At 52.1% G+C, this 17,180-nt stretch overlaps 1 protein-coding gene across 1 annotated transcript; it reads right to left on the reverse strand.

The window, feature by feature from the left end:
- Positions 1-7,736: 7,736 nt before the first annotated feature.
- On the reverse strand, positions 7,737-9,176 carry LOC123416984 (DIBOA-glucoside dioxygenase BX6-like). The gene has a single exon (XM_045106844.1). The coding sequence runs from the start codon at positions 9,017-9,019 to the stop codon at positions 7,952-7,954; it is 1,068 nt and encodes a 355-aa protein (XP_044962779.1). The 5' UTR covers positions 9,020-9,176; the 3' UTR covers positions 7,737-7,951.
- Positions 9,177-17,180: the final 8,004 nt, after the last annotated feature.

Consider the following 17,180-nt stretch of genomic DNA (forward strand, 5'->3'; position numbering starts at 1 on the left):
AGTCATTGGTGGATTGTGTTGATTTCCTTCGTCTTCCCCACTAGCGTGGGATGGACCCCTTCCGCGTCCTCGGGGGGCCCTGGGCGTATACAACCTCGGCTCGTTATTACGTGAGAGTGTCACGGGATGAAGTAGGTTTCGGAAGGATTGAAGGACGACGCAGGGTCGATGCAGGGGTGGCGCGGAGGCAGTGCAAGGGCGGTGCAGAGTCGTCATGGGTAGAACTTGCGGAGGTGCTGGATGTTCCATGCATTCTGGATGGGTACTCCATATTGAGTCTCCATATGCACAGAGCCAGGCCTGGAGACGTGTTCGACCTTGAAAGGGCCTTCCCACATGGGCGAAAGCTTATGCAAGCCTTCCCTGGATTGGACCCGCCTCAGGACGAGGTCACCGACTTCGAGGGTCTTGGAGCAGATGTTGCGGCAGTGGTAGCGCCACAAGGCCTGCTGGTACCTCGCGGCTCGGAGAGAGGCCCATCGGTGCACCTCCTCTCAGAGTACGAGGTTCGTCCCCCGCACAGCTTCCTGACGCTCCTCATCGAACGCCAGGACCCGCGGGGAGCGATGCTTTATTTCGTGGGGAAGAACCGCCTCTGCTCTGTAGACGAGGAAGAACGGGGCCTCGCCGATGGGCTTGGTTGCAATGGTGCGGATGGACCATAGTACTGACGGGAGCTCATCAACCCAAGCTCTGCAGCAAGCCTCGAGCTTCTTCTTGAAACTCCTCACTTTGAGACCCTATAGGACCTCCGCATTGGCGCGCTCCGCCTGGCCATTGCTCCACGGATGGGCCACTGATGCGTAGCATATCTGTGTACCGAGGTTAGCACAGTAAATCTTGAAGAGCTGACTGGTGAACTGCGAACCGTTATCCGTGATGATGCGGTTGGGGACGCCGAAGCGGCTCACGAGGCCCTTGATGAACTTGACGGCGGGCCCGGCGGGGATGGTGCGCACGGGCTCCACCTCCGCCCACTTGGTGTATTTGTTGATGGCTACGTAGAGGTAGTGGAAGCCCCCGGCGGCCCGCGGGAAAGGCCCCAATATGTCCAGTCCCCAGACCGCAAAGGGCCAGGTGAGCGGGATGGTCTGGAGGCCCTGCGCGAGCTGATGGATCTGCTTGGCATGGAACTGGCAGGCCTCGCAAGACCTGACCAGCTCGGTAGCGTCGTCCAGGGTTGTGGGCTAGTAAAAACCTGATCTGAACACCTTACCTGCAAGCGTGCGCGAGGAAGAGTGATGTCCGCAGTCCCCTCCGTGAATGTCGGCCAGTAGCGCTCGCACCCCTGCTCCCTGGAAATACACTGTAGCGCGACGTCGTTCGGGCGCCTGCAGTACAAGGCGCCGTCTCACACGCAGTAAGCCGAGGGTTGCCGTACTACGCGTTCCGCATCCTCCTCCATCTCCGACAATATGCCACAAAGCAGATATGCGCCGAGTTCCTTCATCTAGTCATCGTCTTGAGCCTCCAGGGCCAGGAGCAGTCGAGCCCTCAAGGCTTGACCATAGTCTGGATCCCCCGAGGGTGGTGCTGGGGGGAGCTCCTTTCTGTGCAGTGCCAGGTCATCAGGTGACAACGTCGCGGAGGGAATGAATAGTCGCTCCTCAAAAACGCGTGGCTCATGAGCCTAGCGACGCGAGGCTCTTTTGGCAATGTCATCCGCCTCCTTGTTTTCGCCCCGCGGGACGTGCTGCAGCTCCATGCCCTGAAAATGTTTCTCGATCTTACGTACCTCTTCCAGATACGCCTCCATATGCTGGTCCTTGGGTGTGTACTCCTTGTTGGAGAAGTTGACGAGGAGCTGAGAGTCTGCCATCACGGTGAGGCGCTGGACCCCCAAGGCCGCCACTACCTTGAAGCCGACGATGAGGCCCTCGTACTCTGCTATGTTGTTGGAGACCTTCTCCCCCTTTGGAAGCAGAGCTGCACGGCGTAGCGAAGCTTGTCTCCATCGGGGAACTGAGGAAGATGCCAGCCCCTGCTCCCATTCGCGCGAAGGCTTCGTCAAAGTGCATTGTCCATCCCTCGGGTGCCTCTGCTCCGGGGGCAAGGGATTGGTTCCCTTCCAGCCCCCGGTCAGCCGCGTCCGTCCATTCCGCCATGAAGTCGGCCAAGGCGGATCCTTTGATGACCCTGGTCGTGTTGAATTTGAAGTTGAAGGCCTGAAGGTCGATGTTCCACTCAACAACTCTTCGTGCCGCATTTGAGTTGTGCTAGATCTTCTCCAAGGGGTAAGCGGAGATGACCTTGATCGGGTGTCCTTGGAAGTAGTGACGCAACTTGCGCGAGGCGACGAGCAGTGCTAGAAGGAGTTCCTGTTGCATGGGGTAGCGCAAGCGGACGTCCCGCAATACCGTGCTGACGAAGTACACGGGGTGCTCGACGAGGACCCGATCGCCCGGGACATTGTGATCATTGGTGGCTTCAGGAGGTTGGGACTCTTCGTCGTCCGGAGGGAAGGCCGGGATCTCGGGAGGACAAGTCTCTTCAAGTCCTGATTCGCCAGTCTGGACCTCAGGTCCCTCCACTCGTGGGGGAGTTGGAGCTTGCGGGTCGCGTGAGCCCTCTGGAGCATAGGGTGAGGGCCCATTGTGGCCTCCCAAAGTAGCGCCGTTGCCGGCTCGCTCCTCCCTTACTGCCACCAAAGTGGCGCTGGCGGAGTGTGGGTTCGTAGCGAGGTACAGAAGCAGGGGCTCCCGAGGGCGAGGCACCACCATAACCGGCGGGCTTGTGAGGTAATGCTTGAGCTCTTTGAAGGCAGCGTCGGCCTCTGGGGTCCACTCGAAGGCCCCCTTCCTTTTCATGATCTTGAAGAAGGGCAGTGCCCGCTCGCCAAGCTTGGAAATGAAACGTCCCAAGGAGGTGACACACCCTGCCAGCTTCTGCATTTCCTTGAGGGTTGTGGGCGCGCTCATCTTGTTTATGGCATGTACCTTTACTGGGTTAGCCTCGATCCCCCGATGTGACATCAGGAAACCAAGAAGCTTGCCCGATGGGACTCTGAAGACACACTTCTCGGGATTGAGCTTCAGGTTCACCTCCCGCAGGCTGGCGAAGATCTCTTCCAGATCCTCCACCAGGGTTTTGGCTTGCCTTGACTTGACCACGATGTCGTCGACGTAGGCTTCCGCATTCCTCCCGAGCTGCGGCCCCAAGGCAATGTGCATCAACCGCTGGAAGGTCGCCCCGGCGTTTCGCAGCCCGAAGGCATACACTCGTAGCAATACACCCCGCACGGAGAGACGAAGGCCGTCTTCTCAACGTCCTCCACCGCCATCTTGATCTGGTGGTAGCCTGAGAAGGCGTCCAAGAAGCACAGAAGGTTGCACTTTGCGGTGGAGTCCACGATATGCTCGATGTGGTAGCGGGAATGGGTCCTCAGGGCAGGCCTTGTTGAGGTTCGTGAAGTCGAAGCATATGTGCTCCTTCCCACACTTCTTCGGGACAACCACCGGGTTTGCCACCCACTCCGGGTAGCGCACCTCCCTTATGACCCTTGCTTCCTTCAGCTTACGCACCTCCTGAGCTATGAAGGCCTGCTTCTCCGGAGCCTGCCTCCTTGTCTTCTGCTTCACTGGACGCGCGTTTCGGCAAACCATGAGGTGGTGCTCGATGATGTCCCTCGGGACCCCCACAAGGTCGGGGGCACTCTAGGAGAATGCACTCTTGTCCGCCCTGAGGAAATCGACCAATGCCTTCTCCTGGTCTAGGGGAAGATTCGCGCCGATGGTGAAGGCGGGGGTCAGGCTCCCTTCATCCACCGGTACTTGCTTCGTCTCCGCCCGGTCCTAGGAAAACAATTGCTTCTTCTTCACGAGTGTGATGTCGAAGGCGTCTCCCGGGTCCCCCGTCATGCGCGCCTTGCCCTTGGAGTCGGCACGCGCTGCGGACGCGGCCTTGCGGGATAACCCGATCACCCGTGAGGCGTCCTTGAAGTCCCCCACGACGGTAAGCACGCCGCCGCTCCCTGGCATCTTGACAACGTTGTAGCCCGGGTGCGTCGCTGCCATGAACTGTGCGAGGGCGGGGTAGCCGAGTATGGCATTGTACGGAAGGTGGATGTGAGCAACGTCGAAGTCGATCAGCTCGGTGTGGAAGTTGCAGCGGGTGCCGAACGTGACAGGGAGCCGGATCCGCCCAACGGGGACGACGGATCCCGCCACGATCCCAGAGAAGGGCTTCGAGGGCGCAAGCTGCTCTCGGGGCAACCGCAACGCATCGAAGGCCTCCACCGAGATGATGTTGAGGCCCGCGCCGCCGTTGATGAGGGTCTTGGAGACAGCCACACCGTAGATGGTCGGCGTGCACAACATGGGAAGCGCCCCGGCAACCGTCGTGGCTTTAGGGTGGTCGTCGGGGCCGAAGGTGATGTTGAACTCCGGTCACACGCGGTGTTCCAAGGGCTCGGGCCTCAGGCATGCTGTCCCCCCGCGATGTAGGAAAGGCTTGACATGGTGGCTGGAGGGTGGCGCCTGCGATCCGCCGAGAATGCATGCGACCGCAGGGGCGACCCTGCTTGCTCGCACACCGTCCGCCGCCGCGGATCGGCGGTTATCGATGATTGCACTTGCCATGGTGCTGTCGAGCCGACATGTGGTTTCTGCTGTTGGCGTGTAGGCTCCGACACGCGCCCCCTACCTGGCGCGCCAAATGTCGGATTTCGGGCTTCGCAAAACCCTAGGGATTCGAGCTCAGGGGCGCGCACCGAGGCCACTCAACAGATTCGGTTTTTCGGACTTGCTACGCGTTGGGCAAGGCTAAGAACTCACGCGATGGTGAGGAGAACTCAAAACAGAGTAGTTTACCCAAGTTCGGGCCGCTGCGAAGCGTAAAACCCTACTCCTGCTTTGGTGGATTGCCTCTCACGAAGGTTGATGAACGAGAGAGTACAATGCTCTTAAGCCTTCGGAGGCCAATTGGCTTGGTGTGTTGCTCTAGGGTTATGATGATCCGATCCCCCTCTCACGTATCCTACCCTCTCTATTTATAGTGGAGGCCAGGGTCCTCTTCCCTTATCGTAGGTGGGAAGGAATCCCACAACAACCAGTTTCGGTGGGAGACAAGGGAACATGCTTCCCCTGTCAAAAGTGGTCTTCGCCTGCAAAGTAACTGTCCGTGTTGCAGGGAAAGGCCCGTGGTGACGTCTGCCCTACTGACGGGCGGCGGCGGCTCCGTTGCACCAGAAGGGAAACCTTTGGGAGATGCCTTTGGGGCCCATGTACGCTCCTGCCCTCTTTGCACCAAAGGGGGAACTGCACGGCTCTGCCATCTGCGGGTCACGTGCCCACCTTCTGCGTCATCCTTGACTCACGACGCTCGGCTTTGCCTCGGAAGGTCCGCCGCTCCGGAGGGGTCCTGGAGAGGCACCTGCGGGTCTTGATTCCATTCCTCCTCGTGAGTCTTGGCCCCTCACGAGGGCCTTGCCGAGCCTGCTGGTGCTTGATCGATGGAGTGGGCCAGCCCTGGGCCGCAGACATGCAAGCCTGGGTATCCCGGTTGCCAGGACGCCGACAATGATGAAGAAGAGAAAGAAGTACATCGTGATGATCCACCTCAACCTTCCTCACCACCACCTGAAGGAGCTGACACCATCAACGACAACGAGCAAGAAGATGATGATGAAGATGCTCCACCATCCAACAAAAAGAAGCTGCCATGAGTTTGAGAAAGAGTGGACAAAGATCATCCTCGGAATTAAATCTTCGGTGACATACAAACCGGGTGAACCACTCGCTCTAAATCTCCTTTAGCTAGCTTTCGCGAGAATTATTCATTTATCTCTAGCATTGAGCCTTTGAAGGTAGAAGAAGTCCTTCAAGACCCGGATTGGGTGAATGTCATGCACGAAGAGCTACCAAACTTCGATAGGAATCAAGTGTGGATACTAGTTGAAAAACCCGAAGACGTGCACAACATCATTGGTATGAAATGGGTGTTTCTGAACAAGCAAGATGAAGATGGTCAAGTTGTACGCAACAAGGCACGTCTCGTAGCCCAAGGATACACGCAAGTCGAAGGTATGGACTATGGTGAGACCTATGCCCCCCTTGCTAGACTTGAAGTCATTCACATTCTTCTTGCTTATGCCAATCACCATGATATTACTCTTTACCAAATGGATATCAAAAGTGCTTTTCTAAATGGTGAAATTGAGGAGGAGGTTTATGTCAAACACCCCCCCGGCTTTGTCAACCCCGAGAAACCTAATCATGTTCACAAACTTCATAAAGCTTTATATGGTCTTAAACAAGCCCCGAGAGTTTGGTACAAATGCCTAACGAAGTTTCTCATAAAAAAAGGGTTTTGAGATTGGTAAAATTGACGCAACCTTATTCACTAAAAGAGTTAATGGTGAACTATTTTTGTGCCAAATATATGTGTATGATATTATCTTTGATTCTACTAACCCACATTTTAGTGAGAAATTTGGCAGGTTGATTTCAGAGAAGTATGAGATGTCTATGATGTGCAAGATGAAATCCTTCCTTGGTTTGCAAATCAAACAACCGAGAGAAGGTACATTTATCTCTCAAACCAAGTACACCAAGGACTTAATCAGGAAGTTTAACATGCAAGAGTGCAAAGGTATGAGAACCCCCATTCCTACTAGTGGACATATTGACCTCATTAAGGAGGACAAGCCCGTTTATCAAAGGGTTTATCAATCAATGATCGGTTCATTGATATATCTATGTGCCTCCCGTCCTGACATCATGTTGAGTGTTTGCATGTGTGCCCGATATCAAGCGGCACCTAAATAGTGTCATCTATTGGTTGTGAAAAGAATCGTGAGATACCTGATACATACAACAAACTTTGGCATATGGTATCCCAAGGGATCTTATTTTAATCTTGTTGGCTATTCTGACTCGGACTATGCGAGAGACAAGGTTGATAGAAAATCCACCTCAGGTACATGTCAATTTCTTGGGAGATCTCTTGTGTCTTGGTCATCCAAGAAACAAAACTCGATATATTTATCTACTGCCGAAGCTGAATATATAGCCGCCAGATCATGTTGTGCGCAATTACTATGGATGACTCAAATTCTTAAGGATTATGGCATTCATCTAAAACATGTTCCATTATTGTGTGACAATGAAAGTGCTATTTAAATTGCCTATAATCCTGTGCAACATTTTCGAACAAAACATATTCAAGTGTGACATCATTTCATTCATGATCATTTTGGTAAAGGAGATATAGATTTTAGGCATGTTCGTACCCACAAACAATTAGCTGACATCTTTACCAAACCACTTTACGACAAAGTATTTTGTCATTTGCGGAGTGAGTTTAACATGAGTGATGCTTCAAACTTGAGCTAGACTCGCTCGGATGCATGCAAGGGCATGAACTTGATTGTCTATTCCACACCTATATGAACTTTATTGACCAAAGAAAGAGAAGATTGCCTTATAAATCAAATCACATAGTTTATTTTATTTTATTTTGCGGCGTAAAAAATCACATAGTTTAGATGCCCCTATTCTAGCTTATACGAAGTTTCGTCACAATTTCTTGGTAGTCCTGTTTTGTTTAGTCCTCTTTTCTCTTCTTAGAAAATCTAGCCGATTATTTAAGGCTGCCTACTCGCGGCCACCTGTCCCTCGGTCCCGGGGAGTTTCAAACTTGGGACTTGAGATCACTCAAGTGAACAGTACTAGTACCAAGAAATTACTCCGGTGGTTATGTAAATTCTCTGATGAAAGGATTTTGCACAAACAACGGAATAAGACATACGATTTCATTCATACATATATAGGGGTCCGAAATCCGATCGATGACCAGTGATCACACATGCTGAACAGTTATCTGTATAATTTTACTCTACTTTTTTTTGAGAGAATAATTTTACTCTACTGATCACACGTTCATAAGCTATTTTATGGTATAGATATTCCGTTTATTTTGCGCCAATTGGTAAATTATTACCGAGAGCCCAAAGCTAGAGCCTGAAGTTGTTGAGCGCAGCCCGGGACAGCAAGTGCGACCTGATTGCGGTGCTAGATGAGCGGAATAGCTCCTCCGCCGTGACGCTCCTGTAGCGCGGCGGACCAGCCCCGTCGACGACCACCGGGGCGCACACCGTGGCGTCCTTCGCCATGAAGAAGCACGCAACAGACACTCGTGGCCCGACGCTGTTTGACACCACACGGTGCACCACGCTCTTGAACCTGTCGTTGGACGCCACCTGCAGGAAGTCGCCGACGTTCACCTCCAGTGCGCCCGCCACCGCCGGCACTTCCACCCATGCCGCAGACTTGCCGTCCCCGAGGTCGTCCACGAGCATCTGGAGGCCGCCGACGGCGCCGTCCCGGAGCAGAACGGTGAGGAAGCTGGGGTCGGAGTGCCTGATGGCGCCCAGAGTGAGGTCCGGCTCCGGGCACGCCGGGTAGTAGTGGCAGCCCAAGCGCAGCCGGTCCAGACAGCCCAGCTCCTCCTCGAGGTACCCGCCCCGCACCCCCAGCGCTTCCGAAAAGAGCTCGAGCAGATGGCGCCCCAGCCGCCGCATCTGCCGACCGTACTCGGACGTGACGCCCCTGCACGCCGGCGGGAGGACCTCCTCGGGTATCTGGTCGGGGTCGTCCACGTGCATGGTGTCGCGCCACTTGGCCGCCGGCGACTGGAAGAGATCAGCGTTGCAGTTGTACCTGACGCGCCGCCCCTGGTCCCGTGTGTAGTAGGGCGCCTTGGCCTCCGCCGTCTCCTCGTTGAACCGCCGCACGGCCGCCAGCATCTCCGACATGATCGCCTCCGGGACGCCATGGTTCACCACCAGGAATAAGCCCAGCGTCTCGGCGGCGGCCTTCACCGCACCGATGACGTCCGGCCGGCTGCCCGAGAGGTCAATGACTGGGATGACGACGCCGGTGGAGAAAGCCGACGGGGTGAAGGATTCAGGAGGGTGGTGGAAGATGGCCGGGATGGTGGTGACGCCCGCATCAACGAGACCTTTGACGCCGGCCTTGGTGTCGTCGAGGGCCTTGAGGGCGCTGAGGCGGTCGGAGGCCATGAGCCTGATGGACTGGTAGCTGGAGTTACAGTGATGGGTCGATGGATCCAGATCGATATGAATATGCGCAGCCTTGTTCCGATGTCTGCGTACCCGGCAGTGCTGCTGTCACCTCAGCATTTTCGATTCTGAAAACAACCTGACTGCCAGTGTGGGAGCTAATTGGCCGGTGCAATAATTTGGCCAGCATCCTTCTATATATGATCATGGCTGGTGCGGATACGTTTCTACTTTCTACTACTACCATACTACCATGGCAAGGCAAAGAGACACTACCATCGCAAACAGATGAGGAAAAGACAATTTCCTACCAATTAACTGCTGCCATCTTCCCACCTAACATAACCAGATATTAATTCCGTTGTATTCTCATAATACTTGTAATTTATTTGTGCATCTTTTCGGTTGTGTATTAACACACTGTTAAGCAGGGCCGGCCCTGAGAATTCAGAATCCATGGGCCCCTAATACAAATACCAAAATAATAACTAGTATATGAACGGTAATATGACGCGACGTCAAGCATTCATGCAAGCGTACATGTGATGATATTTTTGCAAGGCATGTATGTACCAAGGCGATATTCATGACAAATAGACACTTAAAGTGCATAAAAAATACCAGTAATAAACAGTTAAAGTGCATACAAAAATTCATGTCAAATAGGAAACATACTTTGTGTAGTTACATCCTTTCCTTGCGGTGGTCGATGGGCGCGATGCATCCTCTCCTCGGCCTCTCGTTCCCGCTGCGTGGGGGCTGGAGATGGGAAATTCTGGATTCAAATGACACCATCACACATGCACACCGATCTTTGAGGCTTTACTATGTTTGTAAAATAAAAACGGTCAGAGTAACAATTATTATCATCCGGCGAGCGTAAGTCACAGTAGGGAAAATATCTAGACATACCTTACAAATTCTACAGAACTACAAAATAGTGCCAACATGAATGGACATGAGAGCCAGTAAAATCAATTCCCATTTGACGACATCCATCCTCCAACTCCAAGCTGTGTACGCGCTGACTGAAACCCAGAACAAGCAGAAAGATACTGCTGCCTCTTGCCCCATCTTTCCTTTGATTTTTCTGCTGCCCCACATGTTTCCTTCTTAAAACTTAATTTTCAGCATCATGTCCACGAGTCCTGAGAGCAAAAAGGATGTTGTTAAGCTTTTCCATCGTCATCACGCAATGTGCATAGATAACAGATTTAGATCACACGTAGGAGGATTCAGGGGTGGGTGGACGAGGGTAAATCAGGATTCGGGAAGGGCCAAAGGAATGAGGGGTCGACCCATACTAACTCAGTCACGCGGAGCCACGGAAGAGATCCACCAAGCAATCGTCGAACTCGTCCCATCGAATCAAAGTACACCACACGGTAGATGCGGCGGCATAGGCCAAAGCTAGGGTTCGCAAGCCACAACGATATGGCATGGTCACCAGTTGGCTAGAAAAGAAAAGAAAAAAACGTTCGCAGTATATCGTTCAGGAGGCTTACATCGTTCTCTAGCTGCTACTGCGAGTAGGCTTTGAATGGTTGAGGCCCAGGTTGGGGGCCCCTTGATTTCGGGGCCCGGGGCGGCCGCCCCTCCGCCCCCCCTCAGGGCCGGGCCTGCTGTTAAGTACCAAACATAATTTTAATCAAATATAAAATAGGTTTATTGTACAAATCGAAAATACTACAAAGACTTTAATTTGTTGAAATAAAATCAGGCAAATTTAAAGACATCCAAAACTTGTAAAACTCCAAGGTTTCATTTTAAAAAGCACACCTTTCATGTCCCCCTTCCTTACTTTTTTCCCGAATATGCAAATCTTGCGTATCTTTTTATTAATAAAAGAGAGTAGAGAAAATACAGGATAGGGTACAACATGGTACACGAACTTACGAAGGTGCGAGTATGTTTATGAAATAGAGGGAAGAGGGATGCTCAGCCCAAAGAGATGACATGCAGCTAAACCACTTAGCCCAGCCTCCGACGAGAGAAGGCAAGGAGGCAAGGGGCTCACAACACCCACGCCGTGTCATGACTAACACGAGGGACCACCTTCAAATGACCGTTGCTTCAGAATTGATAGGATCAATGTATTCCCACCTAGAGCCTCAAGAGATTGGCTATTGGGCGGCAGGACCAGGTCGGGCCGGAGACAGTAACCATGAGGGGAGCATCGATGGGGACGTACATAGCGCCTAGGATGCCCACGCCATGAGATGTAGTCCGAACAAATACGGTCGTTACCAAGACTCGAGGTCCAACGCCTGGTATGCCGAGTGAGCAAAACAACGCTTCGAGAAGGGGAACAACGTTATGGCGTTGTCGTTGTCCGATCCGGAGAGCCAGACTTGGGGTTTCGCCGATGCTCGAAGGGGCACAGATAGAAGCTATGACAGAGCCTCCAAGAAGGGAACGACAACCCGCGAGCATTGCCATTGTCACCATCGACAAGTCCAGCAGGGATTTCACCCTGGCCGGGTCTGAGCAATCCCACATCCGTCGGTTGAGATCAAGAGACGAGGAAGTCACAGTGTAGGTCGGAGCTTTCACCACATGAAGGGGAGTTGGAAACACGTGTGCTACGGATCTGACGTGCGGGCAAAGCAAGGTGGACGGGGTCGAGGAGGCAACCGGAGATGGCATAGGAGGTGGCGTCTGATACGTCCATTTTGCATCATGCTTTTATGTTGATATTTATCGCTTTATGGGCTGTTATTACACTTCACGGTACAATAATTATGCCTTTTCTCTCTTATTATATAAGGTTTACATGAAGAGGGAGAATGCCGGCAGCTGGAATGCTGGCCTGAAAAAGAAGCAAGTTTGAGATACCTATTATGCGCAACTCCAAAAGCCGTGAAAATCAATGAGGAATTATTTTGGAATTTAGAAAAAATACTGGGCGGAAGAAGTACCAGAGGGGAGCCACGAGGAGGCCACAAGCCTGCTAGGCGCGGCCTACCCCCCTGGTCGCGCCTAGGGGGCTTGTGGGCTCCCTGTTGCCCCTCTGGCTCCCATATTTTTCTATAAGGAGGGTTTTGTTCCAGAAAAAATCAAGAGGACGCTTTTGGGAGGAATCGCCGCCGCCACGAGGCGGAACTTGAGCAGAACCAATCTAGAGCTCCGGCAGGGCCGTCCTACCGGGGAAACTTCCCTCCCGGAGGGGGAAATTGTCGCCATCGTCATCACCAACACTCCCCTCATCGGAGGGGACTCATCACCATCAACATCTTCATCAACACCATCTCATCTCCAAACCTAGTTCATCTCTTGTAACCAATCTCCATCTCACGACTCCGATTGGTACTTGTAAGGTTGCTAGTAGTGTTAATTACTCTTTGTAGTTGATGCTAGTTGGATTACTCGGTGGAAGATTATATGTTCAGATCCTTGATGCTATTCAATACCTCTCTGGTCATGAACATAATTATGCTTTGTGAGTAGTCACTTTTGTTCCTGAGGACATGGGATAAGTCTTGCTATAAGTAGTCCTATGAATTTGGTATTCGTTCGATATTTTGATGCGTTGTATGTTGTTTTTCCTCTAGTGGTGTTATGTGAACGTCGACTACATAACACTTCACCATTATTTGGGCCTAGAGGAAGGCATTGGGAAGTAATAAGTAGATGATGGGTTGCTAGAGTGACAGAAGCTTAAACCCTAGTTTATGCGTTGCTTCGTAAGGGGCTGATTTGGATCCACTAGTTTAATGCTATGGTTAGACTTTGTCTTAATTCTTCTTTCGTTGTTGCGGATGCTTCCGAGAGGGATTAATCATAAGTGGGGTGTTTGTCCAAGTAAGGGCAGCACCCAAGCACCAGTCCACCCACATATCAAACTATCAAAGTAGCGAACGTGAATCATATGATCATGATGAAAACTAGCTTGACAGAAATGCCCATTTGTCCTCGGGAGCGCTTTACCTCCTATAAGAGTTTGTCCAGGCTTGTCCCTTGCTACAAAAGGGATTGGGCCACTTTGCTGCACCTTTGTTACTATTGTTACTTGCTACTTGCTACGAACCATCTTATCACACAATTTTTGATTACCGATAATTTCAGTGCTCGCGGAGAATACCTTGTTGAAAACAACTTGTCAGATCCTTATGCTCCTCGTTGGGTTCGACACTCTTATTTATCGAAAGGACTATGATAGATCCCCTACACTTGTGGGTCATCAGCGTCGCAAGTAGGCCAGGACCTAAAAGGAACGTAGATCCAGGCAACCTGTACGGAATCGTCGGGACCCCGGCAAGCCGGCGAGGCTTGAAGGGGCCAAAAGAAGGTGACGGGGACGAATCCGCATGAGCAAGGGTGCCAGCAAGCCTAAGACAATAGAAATCATAGGTCGTGGGTTTCCGGAGCCGCACCCATGAGGACTACCAAACCAAAGAAGTTGGAGGGGAACGCAGCCTTCCGAGTGCGAGGTGTCGGTGTCAAAATCGGCAGATCTCAGGTAGGGGGTACCGAACTATGGATCTTAGATCGATGGGTTGCACGAGAGATGGAGAGACGGTGTTTACCCAGGTTCGGGCCCTCTTGAAGAGGTTAAACCCTACGTCCTGCTCGATTATATTGATGGGGAACGATGGTTACAGAGTTGATCTACCACGAGATCGTACGAGCTGAATCCTAGATGAGATAACTCTGCCCTACGCATAAGTGACCCTGGTTTATATAGACACCAGGGCCCCTAGGGTTACATGTTACCGACATATATCAAGGGTAGATGGGCCGAACCGGTCCTCCTGCCTTGGAGTGCACGCATAGTCTTCGGAGTTCTCCATCTTGATTACGTAGTCGTCAGGCAATACGGTCTTCAATGATGCAACCCACATGGTCGTCCCATAAGGGACAACCCGTCCGCCCAAGGACCCCTTAATTTGGAACTTCCTCAGTAGCCCCCGAACTAGCCTTCAACGTCGATGTGTATAGTCTTCGACAATCGAGCATATAGACAAATCGGCTTGCATGATGAGTTCCCTTCATATTCGGCTGTTATCAGTTTAATCGCTCCAATGACGTAATATTTTTGAAAATAGGTGTCATTAAATCCAAAGGCTTTTGAAGACCTGAAGTTGAATAGTAACATGTCTGACAACTCTTCTCATGAAAGGTCACAAAAACAAATAATGAGTAAAACTCGAGTCGCGGCTCGAGGCCATTTTCCTCGGGGCACATTCCATCATCGACACAGATCGTGTCCCGTATTTAAGGGGATTTTGATTCAATGACCCGAGCCAATCTACGCATGTCTCAATGGTGCGGTTGTTTCGGGAAGTGGAGGAGCTGGTGGCGCATAAGAAGAAACCCTTGGTTTCGCGACCTCCCTTTTAAAAGGGGAAAAAGATCAAAACCTTGCCCCTTCTCCCTCCGAGCTCAAGTGCCCAGATCCATTCCGCCTCCCATCCCTTCCAATCGCCCTCCGTCTCAAGCCCTGCGATGGCTAGCTCAGGCGCTCATGGAAAATGGGAGGTCTCGTGCGTCTCTGAAGGATATATCTAGGAGCTCAAGCGTTGCGGCTACATAGCCACCGACATCGCCCACCGAGCATAGGAAAAGGGCCAGGTGGTTCCTATGCCAAGGCCCGGGGAGCGGGTGGTGTTCGTCCCCCGCTTCCTCAGGGACCGGGCTTCCCGCTCCACCCCTTCATCACGAGTTTGATGTTTTACTATGGGGTAGATTTTCATGAGCTCCCCCCAAATTCCATTATGCACATCTCCGTCTTCATCACCGTCTCCGAGGCTTTCTTGCGGGTTCATCCACATTTCGTTCTCTGGCTCAAGGTCTTCAATGTCAAGCCGAAGTCGGTCAGCAGCCAGCATGCCGACTATGGTGGGGCCGTGATAAGCAATATCCATCGCGTGACATTGCTAGAGGGCACACTGATCGACACCATCAAGAACTGGCAGAATGAGTGGTTCTATATAACAGAACCATGAGAAGAAAACTAGGCAGCGCCCACCGAGTCCAGGTCTTGTCCCCCGGTGAGGCTGACCTCATGGGTCAGGAAAGGCCTGGACTAAGGCTCGTCTTCGGATGTGCAGCAGCTCCAAAACCGCATCACATAATTGGTGGAATCCAATATCTAGCTTGCCGATGTGATCCAGGCCACGCTCCATCGCCATATCCATTCGTGCCAGCATCAGGACAACTCGATGTGGTCTCACAAGGCCGACGAGCCTTGGACGATGCTCGAGTTCTGCCGCACCACCCATGTAGACCTGTGACGGGTATTGCTTAAACATCAGCAGGAGTTGCTGGCCGAGGATGAAGATACCGTCCTAGACGACAATACGCCCCCGATGGAGGTACGTCCGAGCTCTTTTATCTACTCGGGGCTTCGTTGTTGTTAAAGATCTTACTATCCTTTCTATTTTCACAGGAGTGGGTGGAAGAGGCCAAGAACATAGAAGGCCCATCTCCCGTGCCCGAGGAACCCCGTATTCCTGTGCTGGAGCAGATTCTAGTAGAGTTGCCGTATGTGGCATCGGACAACAAGAAGAAGGAGACCCGCGCGGGTCTCCGTTCAAGGGGTCCTCCGGATACAAAATCGAAGGACACCCATGCCTCCTCCACCCATGAGGGGGAGGAGGTAGATGAGGAGGAAGAGAGAGATTCTCTTCAGGCGAGGAAGAGGGGGGCACCGGAGGGAACCGAGGAGGGACTACCTCCTTGGGCTCCGAAGAAACCTTGCAAGCGCAAGGTCTCCCTTCTCGGTGCACGCCGTTTCGTGGGAACAACCTGACAGTAGAGGTGAGGGGTACGAAAGGAGAGGGTAGAATCACGATGTATGAGGTCAGGCCCCTCTCGTGGAGGTAACAGCCCTACGACTTAGTGCTCGGGAGCTCTTGTCATGTGGAGTGTGTGTTACAGGGGGTGCGAACCCTTATGCCAGAGGGGATGGGTGGCTTATATAGAGTGTGCTACCCCTCATCAAGGCCCAGTCAACCAAGGGTTTGAGTAATGAAGACAAAGGCGTGCGTTACTCATAACGTACATAATAAATTCTACTTATGATAACCAGTCGAATGCCTGCTCTTTGGCCTCTGTGGGGTGACTTCTGAACTTCTGCAGTCGACTGGGTTCTTATTCTGCCGAGTGGAAGTGTTTTGTCGAGTGCAAGGAGAAAGTCTCTGAATGGATGCTCTATCGACTGACCCATCACGAGTCAGTCGGAATCTTCCTTGAAATCTTTAAATCTTTAATGATGTGCCCTTAGGTAGGACATGTAGGTCAGGCCTATGACCCTACCCTAGGTACATATCCCCATCATTAGCCCCCGAATGGATTAGGATTCGAGTGGAAAGAGGTCGATGTAGATTTTTTCAAAGCATGCCAAACTCCGAATGCATGTCTAGGCCTGGCAGAAACGGGCATCGATTGAACTACTCACCATTCACCCTGATCGATTCTGTCCTCAAAGATATCTGAGTGAATTTGAAAGTGAAAACTGGTCTGAGTGATCAACAGGATATTTTGATGTGACGGGTCACTTTGTAAGTTCCGGATTTCACGGGATTCCAAAATTTGGTAAGCGCACGCTGAACGGTGATGACACAACAACCGGGGTAAATGAGATCCCGACTCCTCAATTATCGCGCCGCCCTTATCGCCATGTATCGTGCTTTCTCTTATATCAGGATATACGAAGATCTGCGGGCCCATAGGTCAGCGACTCACTCAGGCGGCTATAAAATGAGCCGGCGCTAGGGTTGGAACCGTGCTCCTTCTCAATGTCCGCTTTTTATCCATCTCCTCTGCCTCTCGAGCTCCGCTTAGATCTGTCTGCACCACCACCATCGAGATGACGAAATCGAAGACGGGAAAACTTGAGCAGGCCAAGAAGGGAGGAAGAGCCAAGAAGCCATCGGGCGCTCGAGCTGCGGTGCCGCCAGGCTGGATCTAGGGGGATTTCCTCCCTTCAACCGTCAAGGAGGTGGATGTCCTGAACCTCATCCATGACGGATTGATAGTTACAGAATCATGGAGATTACCGGAGGGGGAAGTCGAGCCGGAGACGCGCAAAGGTGAGAGAGTCCTCCTCCCCACCCACGTAGAGCGAGGTTTTTCTTTGCCTCCCCACCCATTCATCCATGGGTTCTTGAAATTTTTGGTGCTCAACTCCATCACCTTCCTCTTAATGCTATTGCACACC

This window comes from Hordeum vulgare, chromosome 1H (assembly GCF_904849725.1).
Source record: "Hordeum vulgare subsp. vulgare chromosome 1H, MorexV3_pseudomolecules_assembly, whole genome shotgun sequence".
In the NCBI taxonomy this organism is placed as follows: Eukaryota; Viridiplantae; Streptophyta; class Magnoliopsida; order Poales; family Poaceae; genus Hordeum; species Hordeum vulgare.

Coding starts and splice junctions, on each gene's coding strand:
- LOC123416984 (XM_045106844.1), bottom strand. CDS start 9,019: ATGGCCTCCGACCGCCTCAGCGCCCTCAAGGCCCTCGACGACACCAAG.